Source organism: Adiantum capillus-veneris, chromosome 11, assembly GCF_014529385.1.
Source record: "Adiantum capillus-veneris isolate H3 chromosome 11, ASM1452938v2, whole genome shotgun sequence".
NCBI lineage: Eukaryota > Viridiplantae > Streptophyta > Polypodiopsida > Polypodiales > Pteridaceae > Adiantum > Adiantum capillus-veneris.
In genome coordinates, this window is record NC_140941.1 from 146,818,154 (window position 1) to 146,843,104 (window position 24,951).

Here is a 24,951-nt window from a genome sequence, read left to right on the forward strand (position 1 = left end):
CAAAATGCCCTCATACAAGCATCTCAGAGTCTTTGGCTGTGAGGCATATACTCACGTTCCAAAGGAATTTAGGAACAAACTTGAGCCAAAGAGTAGAAAGTGCATCTTTCTAAGCTATGGTAATTCTGGTGAGATGGGGTACAGACTTTGGGATCCCGAATCCAGAAAGGTTGTCCGCAGCAATGATGTTCACTTTAATGAATCCAAATATCATTCTAAACCAGAGAGGGTTGAGGAGATTAGAAGAGTTGTCTTCCAAGAAGATGGACCTACACGTGCAAGACAAAATGTCAGGGCTCAAGAGGAGCAAGGACAGGATAGAGTGGAACCACAGGTTGTGGCTGAGCCTGAGCCACCTATTGTGCGTAGATCTAGACGTGTCACGCGACCTCCTAATAGGTTTGTTCCATCTATGAACTATGTCATGTTGACTGATTGCAATGAGCCTTCATGTTACAAGGAAGCAGTGCAAATGAAGGACTCCGGGAATTGGCAATTGGCCATGCAGTCAGAGATGACAGCTCTGCATAAAAACAAGACATGGAAGCTAGTTAAATTACCACAGGGCAAAAAGGCTCTACCTTGTAAATGGGTTTACAGGTATAAGATCACCGCTCATGATAGTCAGCCAAAGTACAAAGCAAGGCTTGTTGCCAAGGGCTTTAAGCAAGAACAAGGCATTGACTTTGATGAAGTCTTCTCTCCGGTGGTCAAGATGACTACATTGAGATGCTTTCTTGCATTGGTTGCCATATTAGATTTGGTGTTGCACCAAATGGATGTCAAGACAGCGTTCTTGCATGGTGATTTAGATGTGGAAATTTACATGCAGCAGCCAGAAGGGTTGGTTGAGAAAGGCAAGGAAGATTGGGTATGCCAATTGTTAAAGAGTCTTTATGGCTTAAAACAATCACCGAGGGCATGGTACCATAAATTCCACAAGTTTATGCTTTCTCAAGGCTACAAACGTAGTGAGTTCGATCACTGTCTATATACAAAGAAGGCTAAGGATGGCAGTTGGCTGATCCTTATTTTGTATGTGGATGACATGTTGATTGCTAGCAAGCACTTGGAAGAAATTTCAGCTTTGAAGTCAAAGATGGCAAAATCGTTTGACATGAAAGACATGGGTGAGGCAAGTCATATACTTGGTATGCGCATTTAGAGAGACAGATCAAAGAAGTTGATTTGGTTATCTCAAACAGAGTATATTGACAAGGTTTTGCAACGTTTCAATATGGAGAAGGGAAAGGCATTGAGTGTTCCATTGCCACCATATGTGAAACTTAGCAAACAAGATTGTCCTGTGTCTGAGGAAGAACAGGCTGAAATGGATAAGATTCCATATGCGTCTGCAGTGGGTAGTTTGATGTATGCAATGATTGCTACTCGCCCAGACATTGCATTTGCAGTGGGAGTAGTAAGTCGATACATGTCAAACCTAGGCAAGAAACATTGGGAGGCAGTGAAAGGAATATTGAGATACCTGAAAGCTACAAAGAGTATGCGTATATGCTACGGGAGTCAGGAGCTAAGTGTAAAGGGTTTTACAGACTCAGATTATGCAGGTGACTTAGACAACCGAAGGTCTACGTCAAGGTGTGTCTTTACATTGGCTGGTGGAGCAGTATCATGGCGTTCTAGATTACAAGATTGTGTTACTCAGTCTACTACAGAGACTGAATATGTTGCAGCATGAGAGGCATGCAAAGAATCAATTTGGCTTAATCGACTAGTAACAGATTTGGGAATCAAAGAAGAGATGCCTGTGTTATATTGTGATAGTCAAAGTGCTATACAATTGGCTCGCAATCCAATTTATCACTCAAAGACAAAGCATGTGGATGTGAAGTATCATTTCATCAGGGAAATGCTCGAGGATAAGAAACTTCAGCTTGTCAAAGTTCACACCACAGAAAATCCTACTGATCTACTTACAAAAGGACTTCCCTCAGAGAGCTTTGCGCATTTTCGCAAGCAGTTAGGTGTAGGGTAGTACATCACTTCTCTACATCTCTTGTATATTAGCTTGTATAGTAGCTTCTCTCACACTTAAAGTACCACATTGGACTTTAAGTGGGAGGTTGTTGGGGTATAAAGCCCAATGTGGTCGCCCAGGTAAGTGGGCGGGCCGCCAGGTATGTACACATATTCTTTTGTAAAGACCTAATAAGAACTCACTATGCTCTACACATTACAGTAGAGCGAGTTCACCATATCGTCGTGCTCTTCTTCTCGCACTCTCTCTCGCGTCGCACTTCAGCTCGTACTCCTTCACACAGCAGAGTAGAGCCCTTCTTGGGAAGTTCATAGTGAGAGGACTTCTTCTAGGTGAGGAGGCCTGGAAGGAGTTCTTGCTACAGCGGCTTCGTGCTAGGGTGCCTCAGGCTGGAGGCCCTTGGCGACCTTCGACCATATAGATCTTCAGACTGGAGGATCGCTTCGCTGTGAGCTTGCTTCGATCTTGGGAGCTCTTGCGGCGAGGCCTGGAGCAGAGACAGCCTACTTGCACGGAGGAGCGCCTACGATAGCCCCTTGTCTGGAACCCCATGGTTAGCACTCAGAGAGGCGACTTGGTTGGTAGTTGGCCTCATGTTTCCTGGGGTCCCATGGCAATGGGTCCAGCGCGCTCTTTAGATGACTGGTTAGAATTCACAGGCTTGTCAGAGGAGGTGCAGGGTTTCCAGCTATAGGGCATGAGAGGGGTGCAGAGCATGTGCCAGGACATCTCAGAGGCAGTTCCAGCTGAGTGCTCACGCCTCTCGAGCCAGTAGTACCCAGGTGGATGGGAGCCTTCACACGATTGGAGATTCTCATCTCAGTCAGGGCCTGCTCAGAGACTATTCCATCCCTTTTCTTCGAGCTTCAGGGTGGGGGACGTTTACAGCGAGTTGTGGTAGAGGCCCCGAAGGTGACAGAGTGTTGTTTTCAGAGGATCCGAGTAGTGGGCATCTGTGGGAGGACTTGTGTCATCGATCCTGACCTAGCAGCTCTTGAAACTGGACACTGGAGGCTATGGGCGTGGGAGTGCTGTCCATTGGCACGAGTACAGTGGGATCATGGTGAGTGGCTCTGGAGGGACCCTTTCTCTTCTGCAGACCACCCAAGTGTCCCGTTCTTTCAGTACACTGTTCGACTAGGATGTCATATACTAGCAGCACAGAGAGAGACCCGCCCCGCTGCAGCACCTCATTTGCCGGAGGAGGGTCTCACAACTGAGTTCTTGGCAGCCTTCTGGGAGAGGTTGTGGGACTCCAGACAGTCGAGGCAAGTCACCTTGTTTCAGTGGCTGGTCGCACACAGAGCTACAGCAGTTGGGAGCTGGCTAGTGCATAGTGGTCTCTCGGCCGCATGTGCAGCTTCTGACCATCTTGTGGAGAGTCAGCGTCACTGTCTTTGGAACTGTCCTTCGGCCCAACAGGTGTGGCTTCGAGTTCTTCGGCTGATGCCTGATCTCTCCACGGCTCGACAGTACACTTTGGGGAGCAGCGGCTTGGTCCACCCTCACGGGCCCGGCACTTCAGTTTGAGCTATCTTCCACTAGCTGGATGATAGTGATGCAGGAGGGGCGACCTACACTCCAGCCTGCTACAGAGCTTACTCCACAGGAGTGGTGCAGTGAGAGAGAGGAGTGTTGGGAGCTCATCAGTGGCTTGCCTTGTGCCACCAGCAAAGACTGTTCGCGATTTTTGGCTAGAGCTGATCCACACTCTCAGAGGACAGCTGTAGCAGGCTACAGTGTCACTTTCACAGGACACAGTTACAGTTAGTACAGTTGGTCTGGTCTGTTTACACTAGACGGACACTCTGGGCGGTGACACATGGCAGGGATACAGATGGTGGCCTAGTGGACATGTGGCTAGGTCACACTTAGCTGGCTGACATTTATGGGCCGTTGGTGGCTCTTTATGATTGTATCTATGAGTAGTAGCCGTTGGGTCATTATCATTATCTTATATAGACGGTCGGTTCATCGTCTAGAGGGCGAGTCGTACACAGAGCACCGCTTCACCATCCCTGCACATCTGAGCCTCGACACCCCATTTGTACCTGTGAGTCCTGGGCTGGAGCCGAGTGTGCTGCCACGCCAGAGCCTGTACATGGTTCTTTGAGCGAGTCGAGTCCACATGTTCTGGTCCACTGTTGTGTCTCTGTTGTTATCCATTGTTCCTGTGTTTCATTCTGTTTGAGAGAGTTTCCATTTGTTTGAGTGAGATTGTCACGCACATTGCACTGAGGGGCACCCACATTGTTGAGAGCACGACACATTATCCGTGCTACAGGTGCTCTCATTTTGGCGATCACGGTGGGACCTCAACTGAAGTCTCACTCTGTTGAGTAGCTGGGTTCTTCGCTTCGCCTGTGCAGCTTGTTGGTCTCTGGTCCAGTTTCACCCTTGACAGCTTAATCTAGCCGGTCTAGTCTCTCGCCTTGTTGGTCTGGTCCTCTCTCGCCCTGGTCCACCTAGTCCTCGTCCTGGTCTAGTCCCTTCTCGTCCTGGTCCAGGCCACGTGGTCTAGTCACTCGCCCTGGTCTAGTAGAGTCTAGACCAATGTTCAGCCAAGTGAAGGTTGTCTTGCCCAAGTGAAGGTTGTCTTGCCCAAGTGAAGGTCTTCTTGCCCAAAGCTTGGTGGGGTTGGCGGTTACTGCATGACACATACAAGGAGGTCTTTGGAGCGTCAAAGTGCACTACTGAGTCCTCTGAAGTACTACCACAGACGGCGTCAACCCTTGGTGCCCAGTAGAAGCATATTAACCCCATCACCCATACCTACTCATACGGCTACCTCCATTCCTTTGACCGGTTCTACATCCTCCAGGTCACCTTCTCCGGTAAGGCTCTCCTCCATTTTGTTACAGCAAGCTAGTGAGCAATAGACTCAGGCCAAGCTCTCCCCAAAGGGAAGAATGGACACATGGTAGGCTCCTTGGCCAGTTGCTCCCAATTTTCCCTCAAATCCTACTAGATGGCCATAGAGGTGAACCAATGAGAATTAGGCTAGAGTAAAATTAGTCTAATCAATTTAAAAATGCTTGATAAAAGAACCGATAGAAATTAAGCTCCCTAGAAGACTATTGGATAGTCTACCAAGGGGTCCAATGAGCATCCAACAGCCCAATGGCTTGCTTGATTCCTATGGGCCAGAAGACTAAAAGGTCCAATGAGAGTTTAAACGAATTATTTAATTATCTAAAGCTCTCACAAAAGGGGAAAGGGGGACACATGTCACAAGGCTATCAATTATGCTTCTAATCTGTGATTGGCTAAGCTTTGCAGGAGCCAATGAGAGGCCAACATGTGTAATCGGGCACAAAGAGCAGCTCTTGGTCTTAGTCTGCCCACAGGTCCACCTCGCCAGTCCCCACTTCCTCAAGCTGGTCTATTTGACCCAAAGGACGAGTCCTTCAAAATTGCTCAGAGCAAACCAACTTCCTTGTTATCTGACATTGATGGAGCCTTCTTGGAAGCAGTGGCTGACTTGGAACAGATTAAGGTCCCAAAGGGAGCCCAGTTTGAAGTCGCCAAGCCCACGGCAGAAGCCATCTTGAAAAATACTTTTCAGCAGGTGTCACTATACGACATGCTAAAGCTCGACGCAACACTTAGAAGTGACACCCTGTCAGTCATTCAGTCTCTGTACCCGGGGGCTGGGCCTAGTGGTGGCACCTCCCTGTACAGCCCTCAGAGTCTTATTTGATTTCCTATCCATCTGCTTACCTCACCGATTATAAAAGTCCTCGCCTCACTGTATCTGTTCTTGGGTACCAGCTATCCGGCGTCATCGTTGATGGTGGATCTGGAATCAATTTGATGCCCGAATTCACTATGATGGCCTTAGGTCTAAAGCCTACCCGACCTGCTCCTTTCAGTGTTACATTGGCCGATCAGAGAACAGTCTACCCAGTGGGCACAGTCGACAAGGTGCCTCTGAAGGTACAAGATTTCACTTTCAACTTGGATTTTGTGGTAGTTAATCTTCCCCAGGTAGAGGGAGGTTATCCCTTGCTGATTGGTAGGCCATGGTTGCGACATACGAAAGCACTTCACGACTGGGAAAACGACGCTATGTGGATACATACTCCTGGCTCTCCAATGCAACAAATTCGTCTCGAAGGAGGTATGGATCCGGTCGTTCAGCATAGCTCTTTGTCAGTAGAGTCCAACCCTGATTTGGAGCAGCCGGTCCTTCCTGATGGGTCCGATGAAGACTTACTGTAGTGGTTAGAAGCTATCTCTTCGATGCCATGCTATGTAGTCTCTCTTCAACCTTTGCCAACAGATTCACCCTCTCCCCCTGATCCTACACCTGAAGCTAAACCTGAAGCTACAGCTGAAGCCAGTAATCCCAGTCAGCTAAGTGAGCCAGAACCAAGTACAGTCTCTGGTGCCCATCCTTCAGAGGGTCCCTTGATGGAAACCGTCGGCCTGGGTGAGCCTATAACCCACCATAGAAGGGGGAAAAAGTCTCCCTTGCAAGAGTTGGCCAACACCCCAGCTCACTCTTTAGCCTCTACTCCGTCTGACTCTCCACCCATGCCGGAGCACTTTGAGGTATCTGAGGATTTACCGTTTGCAGAGCTTCCATCAGGATGGTTGCAGGAAGAGTATGCTGATTTCAACATTGATCAGACGCCAGCTCATAATGTCCAGAAGCTAACAGAGGCGGCACGGTCTTCTCTCCCTGACGCAGCCTCGCCCACTGCACCGCCTGACCCAGTCAGAGAGGTCAACCTAGGCGGCCCTGACAACCATCAGCCCATCTTGTTAGCCACTTGGTTATGGGATCACCTTGCTCTACTCGACCTGGTAATCTCTTTCGTGCGCTCTTTCAAGGATGTGTTTGCCTGGTCTTACCACGATTTGGAAGGAATCCCAGCAGAGCTAGGAGTCCACACAATTCCTCTGGTTGAGGGGGCTAAGCCGGTCAGAGGACGGGCTTACAAACTGAATCCCAAGTATGCAGAAGCAGTCAAAATCAAGTTGGAAAAAATGCAAGAAGCAGGTATTATTGTACCAGTAGAGGACTTAGAATGGTTGTCCCCTATGGTTATTGCCCCAAAGAAGCAGTCCAACAAATTCGAGTTTGCGTCGACTACCGGGCTCTGAATAAGGTCACAATCTCGGATGGATTTCCGACACCTTTCACTGAGAGAGTCCTCGAAGATGTCGCTGGCCATGTACTGTATAGTTTTATGGACGGGTTCAACGGCTACAATCAATTAGGAATACATCCTGACGACCAAATCAAAACAGCTTTTGTGACTCCCTGGGGTATTTTCATCTACACTAGAATGTCTTTTGGGCTTAGAAATGCACCGCCTTCTTTCAATCGCATAGTATACCTCATCTTTTGTCCTCTGCTTACTGATCACCTTCGCATATTCATGGACGACTTTTCCACCTTCTCGGGTGCTCAATGTTCGACCCCAGTAGAAAATCTAAAGGAACATCTTGCTCAGCTCTCTGCAGTCTTCCTCAGGTGCAGAGAGGCACGTTTGAAGATCAATCCGAACAAGTGTCATTTTTTGGTCACAGAGGGCACACTGTTGGGCCATGTGGTGTCTGCTCAAGGTTTGGCACCTGACCCAGAGAAGATAGTGGCCATCTTGAAGTTACCTCCTCCCATAAATCCCAAAGGTGTTCAGAGCTTTGTGGGCCACACCGGCTATCATCGCAGGTTTATACGTATGTATGCACAGGTGGCTCAACCATTGACTGAAACCGGCCTGTTCAATCCAAAAAGGGCGGTAGACTTTACTTTAAACCTTGATTTAACTTTCACCCATTATTAGTCGTCTATTTTACCTGTACTTTCAAGACACAACAAAGGGGAGAGGGATACAGGCTGCTAGATTGCACCTGTATGAGTAGACGGACACCAGATTGGCCCCTAACTTAGGAGCCCCTTTCGGTATTTCTTTATTGTTCAAAAGAGGGAATAAACGCTGAGGTTCCCTACAAGCTGCCCCGCACAAACTCGGCTGAATTTCCACTGTTCCAGCCCGATTTCGGTAGCATAACTGTATTAGAACCCTTCACGGTCAGTATTCCCACGCATTAAATGACTTTCCCGACGCATACGGGCACTTTGCAAAACCTGGCGAGAATCTGCAGCACGCTGAATTCTCTGTTTTCAGCCCTGAAAATGCGCCAGATCACCTGTACAGCGGTCCCCTTGCGTCCCCGAACTTCCTGGGGGTATTAGGGTCCGTTTAGGGCCAAAACCCTAAACCTGCAAAAATACACAGCAGGCTGTAATTCACTGTTTCGGGCTCCGTTTCGCGTGCCGGTCGCATCCGTAGCAAGTCCTCGAGCTCTCGCACCTGTAGGGCTACTTGCCCTTTGAATCGGACGAGATTTCTGGCGTGAAACCTCTCCGAATTCACCTGTACTTGCGGGGGGATTAGCCGCTAGCTAATCCAGTACCTGTACAAGAGGCTCTTGCCTCGGCAATCACGCATGAACCCACACAACTGTACATTGGTCAAATGAAGAGCCCACTAGAGGGGCATAACATACTGCCAAAGGGGAGAGAGAGGGCAGTGCGTAGCGTGCAAGGCATCACTCCTGGCACCGCACTGTGCATAAGAGGGAAAGCAAGCACTCCATAGCTCTTAACCTGTGACAAAAGCTGCAAATGAGCCTCTCCCAGTTTAAAATTCAGCGCCACTTCTTGTTGCATGAGGCAAGTGCACCAGAAGGTGCCACTTGGCACATTTATAAGCATTTTCCCGTTTCGGGGTTGCCGCCTAAAAATCTCCCAACCGGTTGCCCAGTTGACTTCACGGCAGAGTAAGAAAATGTTCCCCTTGTCATTCCGGCGGTAATGACGTCAACACATTTTCAGGTCCCAAAATAGCAGTTCCCTAAATTTTAGGAGATGCTGCCATTGTATCTTTCTAGGTCATCCGACCCTCTTTGTACACTGCGGCCACATCCAGAACTGAAATGTAGCCTCTGTAGCAAAGGATTCCACTTTGGCTAGTCAATGACCCCACTTGGCTAACCATAGTCCTTGTCCAACCTTAGTGCTCTCTTGCCCTCAGGCCTGGACTCCCTCTGGACAGTTCCACACTAGCTATGCAATGCAGGGCAGTTAGATTTCCCGAGGGGTGTTTCCAAAAAGTGAAAGTAAATAGATAATAAGAAAGAAATCAACAAAAAGGATAGATAGTAGTCACACGCTGGTGACATTGACCCGGCTCACCAGTGCTACTGTTCCCTTCCAGTGGTCAACGCCCGAGGCCGAAGCATTTGCATACCTCAAAAAACGCCTCACTGAAGCGCCTATTCTAGTTGCCCCGGATTGGGCCCTAACTTTTCATGTGCATACAGATGCCAGTCTGCTGGCTGTGGGAGCTGTGCTGACTCAGCCTAGCAAAGAGTTCAACTTGGATCGCCCTGTACATTATGCAAGTCGCCTGCTCACCAAAGCAGAGCGCAACTATAGCACCACAGAGAGGGAAGGTTTGGCTATAGTGTATGCTCTACAAAAATTTCGTCACTATTTGCTAGGGGTCCACTTCACAATTATTACTGATCACCATGCCTTGCGCTATCTGCTTTATAAGCCATAGATCGCAAGTCGAGTATGGCGATGGCTCCTCCTATTCCAAGAGTTTGATTTTGAAGTGGTACTCCGTCCTGGTAAGCATCATGTAATGGCTGACCACCTCTCTCGCATTCACACAGGTGAAGAAGCTACCGGGATCGCGGATGACTTTCCAGATAGCAGTCTTTTTAAAATCGATACAACACCGGAATGGTACGGCGAGGTCCTACATTTTCTATCTACTGGGATGTACCCAGAGAAGGCATCTCCACTGCAGAAGAGGAGATTGTTGTTGAAGTCCAGGCCTTTCACTCTGATTGGGGGTCAGCTCTACAAATCGGGACCAGATGGTGTTCTGAAGCGTTGTGTCTCACCTCATGAGGTGGAGCATATTCTGGAGGATGCCCACAATGGTCCCACTGGTGGCCATTACCTTGGTCACATCACTGCCCAGAAGATTCTGCAGAGTGGTCTATGGTGGCCCTACATTTTTAAGGATGCAATAGCATATTCTAAGGTTTGCGATGTGTGCCAGCGCTGTGGGCCGAAGCCAAGTAAGCAATCCAACCGTCCTCTGCAGGTCTCGATGGCGTGGCTACCTTTTGAGAGATGGGGCTTGGACTTTGTGGGTCCAATATATCCCCCGGCTCAACCAGGTAATCGCAAATATCTGCTAGTGGCTACAGACTATGCAACAAAGTGGGCGGAGGTACTAGCGACAGTAGATTGCATTGGCAATACTGTAGCCAAATTTTTATATGAAAATATTTTATGCAGATTTGGATGTCCCTTAGAGATCACCAGTGATAGGGGCAGTCATTTTGTCAATGACATGATCTCAACTTTACTGGCCAATTACAAGATTTTCATCGCAAGTCGTGCTCTTATTACCCTAGAGCCAATGGGCAAGCCGAGAGCACCAACAAGGTTCTGATCGCACTCCTGAGGAAAGCATGTCATCTCCATCCAGCAACGTGGGCTTAGGCTGTGCACGGCACTCTTTGGGCATACCGCATATCTTTCAAAGCAACAACGAATCACACACCTTTTCAACTCGCTTTCGGTTTGGAAGCCATAGCTCCATTTGAGTTCAACTCCGGATCCCCTAGGGTGGGCAGTCTGCTTGCAAGTTGGGGCATGGAAGCTGCTTCTATATCCCGTCTTACCTTATTGGATGAAAGCCGCCTTTTAGCTTCTCATGCTCTGCAAGCGGAGAAACTTCGTCGCAAAGCGTGGCATGATCGCCACCTCAGAAAGCCGAAAATAACGCAAGGCACATTGGTGCTACTCTATCCGGCAAAATATTTGAAAAAAGCAAAGAAGCTGGTTCTAGCTTGGCAAGGGCCATTCGTGGTGGACGAGATTTCACCACAGGGGGCAGTCCAGTTAGTCACTCTAGAAGGTGTCCCACTGCCTCTGGTAAATGGCTCCAGAATCAAGTGCTATTACTCTGAATAAGCAATCTGCAACATTTCGCCATATGTTGGTTCAATATGCCATCTCTCATATCCCAACTACCTTTCCACCAAGAAAACGGAAGGTTCTGCTATGTCTCAATCTCTGCTAGGTTTGTAGAAGTTTCCATCTTTCAGTCTGCAGTATCATTTCCCACTCAGTCTCGGTAATTGGGTATTGTCTTCAACTTCTTACAATTCAATCACTCTTTCTCTAATTGTTCTATCATCAGTGTTATCCAGTAAAGCTCCTAGCCTCTTTGGTGATCTTTTCTTTAAGGGTACTAACTCCTCTCAAGGTCTGCCACATATAAGTAGTTTGTCCGTAAAGATTTGGTAAGTAAGTTCTTAGTCTTGGCCTTGCTTGGCCTTCTTCAAAAATGGCTGAGCATTGTTCCCACTGTGGTCACAATGGGCAAATTTCCAGGAGGACATGCTTGTATGCCTCTCTGAAAGGTGTGCCAAGTGATGTATGGTATCCTCACCGGAGGGGCACAGCTCAAATTTTCGTCTTCAGCATTGGCTGCCAATCATCCAATTTGTCCAATAAGTCTCCCTCCCCTATCTCTTAAATTCGCCCTCCTCTGCTCTCTCCAACTTCGGCTCCCTTTCCTCCAATTCGTCCTTTTTCATAGCTACCGGCTGCAAGGCTGTCAGAATTTGGGCCTGTGAAATTCACACTCCTCTGCCTGGATTCGCCTCAGCCCCTTGTAAATTTCACAATTCCTTCAAAATTCGCCCCTATTCAATTTTCCCTACCTCTCGCCTACCCTCTACCCCTCGCCCCTACCCAGCACCCCCTCTCTCGCCCCTACCCTCTCAGCAACCCCTCGCCCCTACCCTCCCACTCTCGCCCCTACCCTCTCCCAGCCTCTCACCCCTACCCTCTAACCCTCGCCCCTACCCTCTCCCAGCAGCCCTCTCGCCCCTACCCTATACCCCTCGCCCCTACCCTCCCACTCTCGCCCCTACCCTCTCCCAGCACACCCCCTCGCCCCTACCCTCTAACTCTCGCCCCTATCCTCTCCCAACACCCCCTCTCGCCCCTACCCTCTACCCTTTCACTTTCGCCCCTACCCTCTACCCACCCAATTTCGCCCTTGCCCTATTTTGGTTTGAATTCGCCCCTACCCTCTCAGCGCCCCTGTCTATCTTCAAATTCGCCCCTACCCTCTCAGCGCCCCTGTCTATCTTCAAATCGCCCCCTCTCAAAATTCGCCCATACCCCCTCAGCACAATTAGATTCGCACCTACCCTAACTGGCCCAAATTAGCCCAAGCCTTATTAATTCACCCCAGATAACTTTCTCGCGCCTGCACTCTTTATTCGCCCCTACCCTAAATTACTCACCCCAGCCTAACAAAATCGCCCCAGCTTCCCTTCTGTCCTGCCTCTGCCTAGCCCAATCCCAAATCGTTTTGCAGAAACTCCACCTTGGTCTGCATCTGACTGAGTGCTTTTCCATCACTTGTCTACTCAGAAAAATCACTTGCCTACTCAACTGCTCTGTTTGTCATCCACCCGACCTCACCATGGCAGGAGGTAGCAAGCAACGGGAGAAACAGCCAGAAGGAAGTAGCAAGAAAAAGGTAGAGTTGAAGAGGAGGAAAGCTTTGGTTGTAGAATCAGAGAGCGAAGCAGAGGAAGTATCTGCAAGAAGCAGCAACCATGACATAGATGACTTTACCTCCAGTGACCCAAGTGATGAGAGCTACAAAGCAGACTCAGCAGCATCTGATGATTCAGATGTAAATTCCGAGTCTGGTGCTTCCAGTGATCAGGAGGAACATTCAAAACTGGCTCAGAAACAAGGAAAGCAGCCAATCATCACTCATGAAATCAAGAGGCCTGCTTCTTCAAAAAATCGCACAACATTCTCCTTAAATTTTCATATGCAGCAACCTCGACCATCTCTCAGTGAGGTGCTTTCGACTGCTCAGCTACGGACTCTGGGCCTCACAGCATTGACTGATGCAAATTTACCTGATACGGTTCCAGCAGAATTGATACATCAACTGTTGAAAGACTTTCCAAAGGTCCGGGGCCACAAGCTAACAGCTACAAGGCTTGACCATGCCATGGGTATGACAAACTTTCCAGCTATGAAGTCTACTACTCGCACTTTCTCTTTGCTGACCAAGGATGCGACAATTCAAGCATGTCAAGAGCTATTGAGTTCGGATCACCCAAATTATGAGCGAAACAGACGGCTTCTCCCAATCTTCAGGTATTACTTTCTGGCTCGAGATGCCAAAAAAGACAAGGAAAAAACAGATCTTCTCACTACATTCTCCCACTGCGACGGGCTATACTGTTTAATCCACACTATCCCATGTGGATTCCACCAATTCTCTTCAGCTCTTTGCAGTCTAGGGCTAAAAGATTTCGGGCCCAAGTACAGTCTGTGCAGGTAAGTTTTAAATGTTTTGCGGCACCTCTCTTGGCATGGGTCATAAACATACCTATTAACATAAATGAAATGGATGAGGAACAGGGAACCTCGAAAGGGAAAAGGAAAACCGTGAGCATGCAAGTTGACCCCACAGCCACCAAGAAAAAGAAGATCAAGGCGAAAGTGGTGAAGGATACAGTGAAGTCTCTACTCTCCTTGCCAGTTTCTGAGAGCTAGCAGACTAAGGTACATCTTCAGCGTCACACGTTTCTGAGAGCCAGCAGACTAAGGTACATCTTCAGCGTCACACGTCTACTTCTACCCCTGGTTCTGCTGTGCCGGCACCAGTGTCTACTGCCGCTTCTCAGGACAGGATGGTCACTTCAGCCATACAGGATCCTCTTCCTTCTTCTCCCATCTTCACTCATACACCGGTCAACATATCTCTCGCTCCACCTACAACACCAATCTCCGAGGCACCTACTACACTAATTGTACCTACTTCTAGCTCGCCGGCTGTGCCACATGTGCGCCCTCCAGCATCACATCCATCTGAGGGATCTTCAGGTAGGACCGACTCCACTTCTCTGTTTCAGCTTTCAGAGAAGTTACTTCAGGACTCCAGAGCTGCTATTTCCACCATCGAGCTAGGCACGGAGCAGCTAGCTGCAACCCACCAGCATCACTCCGCCACATACGCAGCTATGGAGGGATCTCTGCGAGTTGCCGAGAGTGCCATCGCAGATCGAGATGCAACGATTTTTGCACTACAGCAAAAATCGTTGCATTTAGAGAAGTTACTTCAGGACTCCAGAGCTGCTATTGCCACCATCGAGCTAGGCGCGGAGCAGCTAGCTGCAACCCACCAGTATCACTCCGCCACATACGCAACTATGGAGGGATCTCTGCGAGTTGCCAAAAGTGCCATCGCAGATCGAGATGCAACGATTTTTGCAGGGATTTCAAGGAATGCTTCTGTATGGTATCAAGCCTATCCAGGCTCCTGTGGGATATGGATGGACTGGGCCAGGGATACAGGTCCAAAATCCAGCAAGCTTTGCAGCGCCAGCAGGTCCCTCTCAGCCCTCTCAGCAGTTCATGGGACACTACCCACAGCCCCAGTTCCAGTACTTTACTCAGCAGGGGTCTCAGGTCCAGATGCCACACATGCAGAGCCAGAGTGTTCCTTGTTGTGACGGTGTTGCTGGTGCACACCGCCATGGTTGTGTTACTAGGCGTCCGGAGTTCACTTCAGGGCAGGTGCTTCCATCCGTTGTGCAGCAGATTGCTGCTACAAACACAGGAAGCCAGGTTATGCAGAGCACAGCACAACAACCGCATAGTTACACAATCGATCTAATGGCTCCTCCCGATCCGGATACTTCTGGAGCAGCAATGGCGACGACACTTTGCCTTGCGTGATAGGACTGTGCTCTTGTCCCACCTTTCATTGTACATATAGTTACTTTTGCAGTTTCATTCAGTTTTGGCTCACCGAGACGGTGACCAGTCTTGTGGCGGGCAACCTGTAGCAGGCTACAGTGTCACTTTCACAGGACACAGTTACAGTTAGTACAATTGGTCTGGTCTGTTCACACTAGACGGACACTCTGGGCGGTGACACGTGGCAGGGATACGGATGGTGGCCTAGTGGACATGTGGCCAGGTCACACTTAGCTGGCGGACATTTATGGGCCGTTGGTGGCTCTTTATGATTGTATCTATTAGTAGTAGCCGTTGGGTCATTATCATTATCTTATATAGATGGTCGGTTCATAGTCTAGAGGGCGAGTCTTACACAGAGCACCGCTTCACCATCCCTGCACATCTGAGCCTCGACACCCCATTTGTACCTGTGAGTCCTGGGCTGGAGCTGAGTGTGCTGCCACGCCAGAGCCTATACATGGTTCTTTGAGCGAGTCGAGACCACATGTTCTGGTCCACTGTTGTGTCTCTGTTGTTATCCATTGTTCCTGTGTTTCATTCTGTTTGAGAGAGTTTCCATTTGTTTGAGTGAGATTGTCACGCACATTGCACTGAGGGGCACCCACACTGTTGAGAGCACGACACATTATCCGTGCTACAACAGCTCGAGGGACTACAGGGCAGCTCCGACCGCATGCGGGAGCGTAGAGAGGCTTTCCGTCGACTCTGGCGTCTTGGGCCTTTCTACACCATGGTCCAAGGTGTACTCCGATGGCACTACCGACCACCTGTGTGGCTTTTCCCTCCCCCCATTTCTTGATTTAGCCCCATTGTACATATGCTGGTTTTTTCATTGGGAGAGTCTCCCACCATGGTTGTTGTAGCCCTCTCTTGAAGAGGTGGTTGTAGCCCTATGGGCAGTTTCAGTAACTAATAGAAGGATCTTTTTCTCGGAAAAAAAAAGTCTATTGTTTGAGATAGAGACCCCAAATTTACAAGGTTTTTTTGGAGAGCAGTGTGTGAGAATGTGGTTACTTTACTCAATTTCTCTTTGTCATTTCATCGCGGAGCAATGGGCAACCAAAGTTTATCAACTCAGTGGTATTAGACTTGTTGAAGTTCTATATCTTTGAAAATAAGTCTCAATAAGTTTCAGCAGTTGGGGTTTGGATTTGCTTGAACATGGTAAAAAGAAGTGATGTTATGTCCATAATTAGCATCCTTGCATATTGGTGTCTTGCAAACTGTGACTAGTGTGTATGCTGGCTCCCAGCCTACGGCTCCCGCAACATCAAGGACCATTAAATGTTGGCTAGGTATGCAAACATCAATAAAAATGCTGTTGTTATCTATTGTCAATAAACTCAGACGTGCAACTTTGCCAAACTGAAAAACATCCATGTCATTCCATTCTTGTGTAGTTGACGACGGGATGCCGTGCACAGGGCAATTTGGTGGCATAAATATGATTGAAGTGGATATTGTGGCAGCCACCCAAACCCCGTTTCAGACATACACACGATCGTCCTTTTTACACGGCCTTAGATACTTGCCAACATGGAACGAACAATCTCCATTTCTTCCATGCCTATATCGCGCGAAAATGACAACATTTAAAATATTAAAATTGGTCCTACGGAAACTTGGCTCAGTGCTTGTCACCATCTACAGATCTCTCTCTTGATCTAACAATTGCTCCAAGGACTGGGAGAATTCGCTTTTCAATTGGCCCTACCCCATCGTGCTCTATAGTACATAATAGTCAGAATGATTGACATAAAGACAAGATCCTCATATTTTTTTCTAACTAGAATAACGCTAGAAATTTGCAACTCACTTCTTTTCTTCAGATTGCTTGAGGAGGGTTTCTTTCCTATGTCTTTCGGAGTCCCAATCTGCAACCATATACTGTTACCGAAGTTCCAGTTTGAAAATGATGCATTCAAAATGTTCCCAGATCAAAACGTACTCAGAATACGACACTTGGACAACTCTCTCGGACTTCAGGGCTGTTCTTGTTGCAGAAGCACGTCTTATAGGTGTTTCCAGCGTCTCTACTTGGACAGCTCTTCGTTCACGTTCCTTCCTCTACTCAAGAAACCATGGAAACGAAAAAATAAATTGTTTTGTTGAAGTTACGTGCCAACTGTGCTGGGTTTAAAATAGTTTCTTTTTTTGAGATATCTAGGAGAGCGGATAGACTGCGAGCGCTTCCAAGGTTGAAGCTTCTCTTGGTCAACCACCTACATAATTAGAAGCTGTCAGTCCAATTGCATGCGTTCCACATTCGGGCCACCGAATGAGAGAATTGCTTAGAGAAATATTCCAACCTGCAAAGGCATCTGTGAGCATCGTCGGTGAAGGCTACCTCTTCCTGAAGATTTAAATTTACCGAGCTCGTATTGGAATGCCTCATTTTTGTGAGCCAACTTTGCTTCATCTAGGAAGGAATCAAGCATCTCTCCTGGACCAAGCTATTGTATAGAATACGAGCTTCACGCTCTGTGTTGTTCCATAGAATCTCCGCACACATCCATTCACGGAACGAGGCATGGTCAATTGCAATATCAGAAACAAAAAATAATGCCAATTACATCGAGCAAAAGATGCTATTTTTTATTTTTTTGCAAAACAAAATAAGTGATACTACTTGTCTGCAGAATATCCAAACTCTTGACATTTATGGATCAGAAGAGGCCATTGCTCGAAGAATGTAAGTTTTCTTTTGCGGAGGAAGATCAACACACGCGAGCACGTCAATCTATCCTCAATAATCTACTTGGGCCGATTAGTCCATTCAATAGTCTGCAGGGTTCTTATATAATAATCAAATTAGCGCTGGACATAGAGTAGTGATCCACAATACACTTCCTTACCTCGTCCATTCATCGCCCAGATTGGGATCCACAATAGCGAGTGCCTGCTTTGTCCTCCTACTCCGACCATCTGCTTCAAAAAAAGCCTTCTTTTAGCGTTGTTGAAACTTTGAAGGTAGCAGAGTGTCCTTTTTAGCTTGTAGTTTTTTCAAGGCTATAACGTACTTGTCCTGTGATGGATTGAAACCTATGAGATGCTCACGTTGAGTAAATGAAGATTACATAATAATGTACAATCACTGGATTCAACAATTGTGACATCACTACCACAAGGACGTTGTACCACGCTTTCTTTCCAACTTTTTTTTCAATATGTGATTGCATTCATTTGTAGACTGTGAAATTTATCCTCTTAGCCAAGGCTTCTTTCGAAGCTAAGCCCATTGCACGCACCTTCCAAAGCATGTCAGTGTATGAAGTGGTGACATTTCCAGAATCATTCAACCTGCAAACCACCTCAAAACACATATAAAAACAATTTTTCATTTTAGGGGAAATTTAGAATGGCAAATGGTGGTTAAACTTACCTATTGATGCACATCACGGTGCTCAACATATCTGTCTTGTTATTATCATCCACCTTCACAAGCTCTACATGAAGTCTCAAACTCTAAGATGCATTGAAGCATCAATTTGATAAGCCGGAGGAGCTGAAAACAAGTATTTTTGAAACATTATGTTTAAATAAACAGTTTGATGTGACAATTATGAAGCTAAGAGTAACTCCCCTCCAAGCTGTGAGGCGATGATTCCCATCCCAAGTGTAGAGCATCTTCCCACTCAAATCACTCCAACATTATTTGCTATTTCACGCTCCAGCAGTGGGATGAGTTGGCCAACTGCCACAACTCATCCCACTGCTTTGTAATCTCGTTGCTCACTAGTATCGTCGGATGACCATGAGCATCAACAGAACAAATGTCAAGAACGCTTCGGTGAGAGGCTGTAGTCGCTTGGGGTCCCAACCAACATGGCTTGCCTTCTCCAATTTAAAGAGATGACAAAGCGACACTCGCTCGTCGTGCACGAGAACACTTCAAGCTATATGTTAGAATGAATTTATAACGGGGTGACCAAGTCGAAGATATGGAGGACTATTTACTTTTAATTTCGTGAGATGCTTCGATAGCATGTCCTAACGAAGGGTGACGTCCTTATTTAGGATGTTATTGATTCATCTGGGATGTGTTCTCTAGCAGCCTTGTCTTTTTTTCTCTTTCCCTTTCGATCATATGTATTGATAGGTCCGACTCTAGTACCCGGAACCGTCGTCTCACTCTCTGTGCCTAGATGTAATTATGATGGCATATCCATTGGAGTCTTTGTCAATGCGACCTCTCAAAAGCTGAAAATTACCGTTTATGCTGTCCCACACCGCTTGGGTAGTAGGCCAGCCGGTTACTCTCTACCTCTATCAGCCACAATCTTTCACTCTCCCTCTCTCTTTATTCATCTCTAAATTCACCACCTTATAGAACTCTGTGAGGGGGGAAAAGGGACATAGAAAGAAAGATTTAATTAATGTGTCTTAGAGGCCAAAGTGGATTGGCCTATGAGAGAGAACCATATATGAGCTGTCAATGTGGTCCAAATGTCATAATCTACAACCAAAAAGAATCTCTGCCATGATGTAGCTATGCTAGAGACTATGGATGCAGATATGTCTGTGGTATATGAGGCATAAAATGGCGTGGGGGGATTTATTAGATATGTATGTGTCTCAAGGAGTCAAGAATCCTGTCATGCATCAGAACAAAGTTTCATGTCAAGTAAAAAATATTTAACATCAGTCTATTTTAAAGCGACTGTATCTTTAAGTGAGAAATAAAGAATTGATAGTTGCAAACTGATATTTCTATCAGGTTTTGAAGTCTATTGGGAACTTTTGTATATGCTCAATAGCCATTGGGATGGTTGTTGAAATTTTTATCATGTACCCCATTCAACATCGGGCATATAGAGATGGGATAAATAATCTTTTAGTGTTGCTTATTGGAGGAATTCCTATTGCTATGCCAACAGTTTTGTCTGTCACAATGGCTATTGGGTCTCATAGCCTTGCTACACAGGTAAGACTGCATTCTATTTTACATCATCAAAGGCTACAAATGAAAGTCACTGCTAGAAACCTCTTGGAACATTTTTTCAGGGTGCCATAACAAAGCGCATGACTGCCATTGAAGAGCTGGCAGCTATGGATGTTCTTTGCAGTGATAAGACTGGAACGCTTACATTGAACCAACTTACAGTTGACAAGCAATTGATTGAGGTAAAGTTCACTAAGTGAATCCCTGTGTTTATTCTAGAACGCAAGCAAGCAAATGAATTCCTAGAATACAAGAAAGAGCAGATTGCAACTTGTTGAATGAAGTATTTGAAGAAATTCAAGGCAACCAGAAAGGTAACATTGCAAACATATTAGCTGGAAAACTGTTGTATTGTATGATCAACAGGCAAGTTGAGACTTCAAATGCACAAAGTTTTTCCACCCTATTGTTGACATTCAGATTAGTGATAACGTATGTGTTTTAATAAAAGCTTGCTGCAGCCTGTTTTTACCATTATGATGGACTTTAATATTTAATTTAGTCAACTCAAGAGAGTGGATTTCTGATTGGTTACATGTAAGAAAGAGCCAACCTAAATGTTCATATGTAAGATAGGAACCAACCTGAATTTGTAATCACTACTAAGGCCTGCACAACTTTTGATAGCTTTGTAAGAACGTTAATGGCTCATTCACACAATCTTAAGCTACCTCCGTCTTCCGCAAGGAAGTCAAAGTCAAAGAATACGCTAAGCTGGGGCCAGCATATGCAGTTGATGATCGTTAGATTGTATCAACCAGAAGCCCCCTATAAGGGACATTGTATCCAAGTTCAACATCTTCATGTGTGTGTCAATTAAGTTGGACTGAGACATTCTAGCATTGTGACCGCTTGGATGGCACCATCAAGTTAATAGGGGACACATACTAATATGAATCATGAATGCCCTGTTGTCTCTAGAACTTAAGAACAATGAATCAATTGTAACAATAGGACCAAGTCATTACATTTTCTACATTAGCTGAAACATAATGTGACCACCTTCTGATTCTTGTCTTTGGCAGGGTACTTCCATCTGAAAAGTCTGCATGTTATGTAGGATTCCATCCTTGGTTAAAACCCGTGTTGATTGAAGTGCTAATGTGATCAAAGCACTTCTTGTAAAGTCCTTGGAAAGGTCTTACATGGAGCAGCCCTGAAGTGACACTAGTTTCCAATACTGTGATCTGAAGGAAAATGGACTTTGTGCCACACGTTAAAATTGTAGTTTTCCAACTCTAGGGAGCTATGTGACACATATGTATGTAGTTTGGCAAATATCAAAACATTTCATGAATGCCGAACTTGCCAACATGCAATCCTTTCTCAAGCAATGAGTCAATCTGCAGAAGCTTTTTTTTTTTTTTGAGAAAAAGATCCTTTCATTAGTTAATAAATCTGCCCATTGGGCTACAGACCACCTCTACTAGAGAGAGGGCTACATCAGAAACATGGGGAGACTCTCCTATTGAGGAAACAAAGTATGTATAATGGGCTAAATCGCGAGATGGGAGGAGGGAATAGACACACTAATGGTCGGTAGTGCCATTTAGGCACACCCTGGACTATGGTGAAGAAAGGCCCTGGGCGCCAAAGTTGCTAGAAAGCCTCTTGCTACTCCCGCATGCGGTCAGAGCTGCCTTGAAGTCTCTCAAACTGACCCCTGAGTGTGGACAAGCTGTGTTCTCCCAAGCGGCTTGGAGGGTTAAATATTTTGGACTTGCGACGTCATCTTCTGGCTCGGAAAGCTATGCTGTTGCCAATTTTGGTGGAGCAGCAACAACCCTGGGCTCTCATGGTCACACATTTGTGTACGCACATTGTCACCCCATCTTTTGGTCATTGGAAACTGACTTTTTATGTTGTTGTTTTTGGGAAGCTTGAAGGACACATTCTTAGATGTTCCTTCTTATCTAATTGTTGATTGGAAGGTTGTCACGTCGCATTTGGCTTGGAATGGTCGACAATTCTTTTGGGTAACTCTCTTCGCTTAGAGAGTCTACATTGGAGCAGGGCTTTTTCTTCGACTTTGGTTCAACGATCTCCTCGCCAAGCGTATTTTCTTTCCCAAAAAGGAATCTGTCGGGTGCATCAGGTGGTTGATGACTTGGGTTATGTTCTTTCGTTCGCTGATGCAGTGTCCCGTTTCCGGTTGAGTCTTCACTATTCTCCTCTCTGGAGGGAGATTCAAAGGATGCTTGCTGCTCATTCACCCATTCCTCCTTTGGATATGGGCTCTCGCTTCTTTGATTGGAATCTAGCTACTACTAGACTGGACTGCGTCTCAGCTAGCAGTGTCTATGCCATCCTTCAGTCTGATGCATGGATTGTGCATCAGGGTAATCAATTGTGGTCGCGTTCCGAGTCATCCTTGTGGTGGAAACACACATTGTCTCGCATTTGGCAGAGTCATCTGCCTTTGAAGGAACGTGTTTTCTTGTGGCACTGCTTGGTGGGAGCTCTACTTATTGGCAGTGTGTTACATGCTCGGCATATTGCGCCTTCCCGCTGTCCCAGATGCCTTGAAGCTGAGGAGACCGTGCCACACTTACTGTGGTGTTGTCATCACTCGAGAGCCTTCATTCGGCAAGTGCCGGCTGCTCTTCGGCTTCATTTTCCTTCCGGCTCTTTTCACAGACGCTTTTGGCTTTTTGGGGTGCTCCAGTCACCGCAATCTCAGTTTGCAGTGTTCTTCAGCTGGGTGAGATATTGGACTATGTGGGCCATCTGGCACCATAGGAACTCCTTAATGTTCCAAGGAACTTTTGTTGATCCCTTTCCCTATTTCAAATTATCTCTTGGTCAAGCACTGCACTTTGCCTATGACGTTGGAGACATCACTCTTGATACCTACAAGATTTACTTTGACTGTTTCTAGCCTTTGGAGCCTCATAGTGCTCTGCTTTTTGTATCCCTTTCTTTTCATGGGTTTTCCTCTCTTTGAGGTTTCCCACTTGTAATTAATCAAAGAAGATTTACAAAAAAAGTATGAATCAGCTCTAGCCAAAAGTCGGGAACAGTCTCTGCTGTGGCAGACAAGCTCCCAACACCACTCTCTATCACTACACCACTCCTGGGGGGTGAGCTTTGTAGCAAGCTGGAGTGTAGGTCGATCCCCCTGAATCACTATCATCCTACTGGTGGAAGCCAACTCAAAATGGGGCGTAGGGCCCGTGAGAGTGGCCCAGGCTGCAACGCCCCAAGTGTACTGTCGAGCTGTGTAAAGAGCTGGCATCAGCCGAAGAACCCGAAGCCAAATTTGTTGAGCCATGGGACAGTCTCACAAACAGTGACATTGACTCTCCAGAGGGGATGGCCACAAGCTGCACATGCTATCGAGAAACCGCTGTGTGTAGCGAGAAAAAGGTGTCGTGCTCTCTAGGGTGCTAGAGTGGGTGCTCCTCAGTGCAATATGCATGAAACCTCACTCCAACAAAAGAAACATCACACAGGAACATGACTCAAACATAGAAGCGAAATATGACTCAAAACAAGATACGACTCAAAACAAAACACAACTGCAGACTCAACTCAATGGAACTCGACAAGCTCAAAGAACCATACAACTCTGGCTGGCAGCACACACAGCTCCAAGCTCAGGACTCAAGGTACAATGGGGGTGTCGAGGCTCCAATGTGCAGGGAGAGTGCCAGTGGCGTGCAAAACTCTAGACTCAGAACTCAAGACTGGACGCTAAAACCATACCAAAGGTCGATAAAAACCCCAAACAGCTGCGAATATATACAAACATGAAGAGTCACCAACGACTGCAAAATATCCACTCCAGCTAAGCCTATCTCTGAACTGTGAGGTGGTGCGTTGCACGGTGTTGATTGGACCACCACCTGTATCCTTGCCACGTGTCACAATCACCGACTGTTGTGAAACCCGGGTCAACTGTGACTAACGGCATGTCTCGTGCCCGTGACACTGTAGCCCTGCTACACTTTGTACTAACCAACTCCTAGCTGCTATAGCTGTGTATGCAACTAGCCACTGGAACATAGTAACTCTTCTCGGCTGCCTGCTGTCCCACAACAGCTCCTAGAAACTTGACAAGAACTCGACTGTCAGACCCTCCTCCTGCTAGTGTAGTGCTTCAGCATGACGAGCCTCTCTCCGTGCTGCCAGTAGGTGACTCCCCAAGCGAGCTATGTACTGGAAAAAGGGAGTCCTTGGGGTGATCGGCTGAAGAGAAAGGATCGCGACAGAACCACTCTCTGGGATCCTACTCTACTCTTCCCAGAGGGCGGCTCTCCCAAGCCCAAAGCCGCCAATGTCATGTCTCAAGATTTGCTGGGTCATGATCTATGACACAAGTCCTCCCACAGATGCCCACAACTAGGATCCTCAGAAAAAAGCACTCTGCAGCTTGTGGAGGCTCTATTGAGATTCTATGAAGGCGACCCTCTCCTCGAACCTCAAAGAACATGTGGGGTATTGACTTGGACCAAGCTCGAACTGCAATGAGGACCTCTAGCCGTGTGAAGGCTCCCATCCATCTGGAACCTGCTGCCTCTAGGTGGTAAGCCACTTAGCTGGTATAGCCTCTGTAATATCCTGACACATGCTCTGCACCCCCCTCATGCCTCGTAACTATATGCTTTGAACCTCCTCAGGCAAGCCTTAAAATTGAAGCCAGTCGCCTAGAGTGCAGGCTGGACCCTCTACCATAGGACCCCCTTCAATGTAGCAACTTATCATACAATGAGTGCATGACAACCATTCTTCTGAATTTTTTGTTATTTCTGCTCCTTATTTAATTTAGTTGGATTTGTACCTCCCCCTACTCATTGTCGTTTGCCACCCGTTAGTGAGAAAATGGAAGGAATGTAGGAAGGAAAGAATTGGAGAAGGAATAGACTTCCTAACATTCTACAACGTCACGACCTAGTTGTACAAATATTCAGGACTAATTATTGACCTATGCAAACAACGATTTCCAAAAAGTGGATGAAGGAATGGTGGATTTTATCACTGGAGAGACGTGAGGCCTGCTACCAACCAGGTGGCCTCTCTGGGTGCTAACCATGGGGTTCCATATAAGAGGCTGCCTCAAGCGCTCCTCCGTGCAAGTGCGCTGATGTTGCTCCAGGCCACTCCTCAGCTCCTCCTAGGACCTAAGCAGGCTTGCAACAAACTCTCCAGTGTGCAAAATGTAGT

The 24,951-nt window shown here is 46.9% G+C and overlaps 1 protein-coding gene across 9 annotated transcripts in view; it reads left to right on the plus strand.

The window, feature by feature from the left end:
• The window catches only part of LOC147448180 (plasma membrane ATPase-like), a 167,821-nt gene that overhangs the window by 83,572 nt on the left and 59,298 nt on the right, over positions 1-24,951 (plus strand). For all 9 annotated transcript variants that reach the window (XM_086524040.1, XM_086524039.1, XM_086524037.1 and 6 more), the window contains 2 exons: positions 19,564-19,770; positions 19,851-19,970. In XM_086524040.1, coding sequence (XP_086380166.1) covers positions 19,564-19,770; positions 19,851-19,970 — 327 coding nt within the window. The remainder of the gene's footprint in view (positions 1-19,563; positions 19,771-19,850; positions 19,971-24,951) is intronic.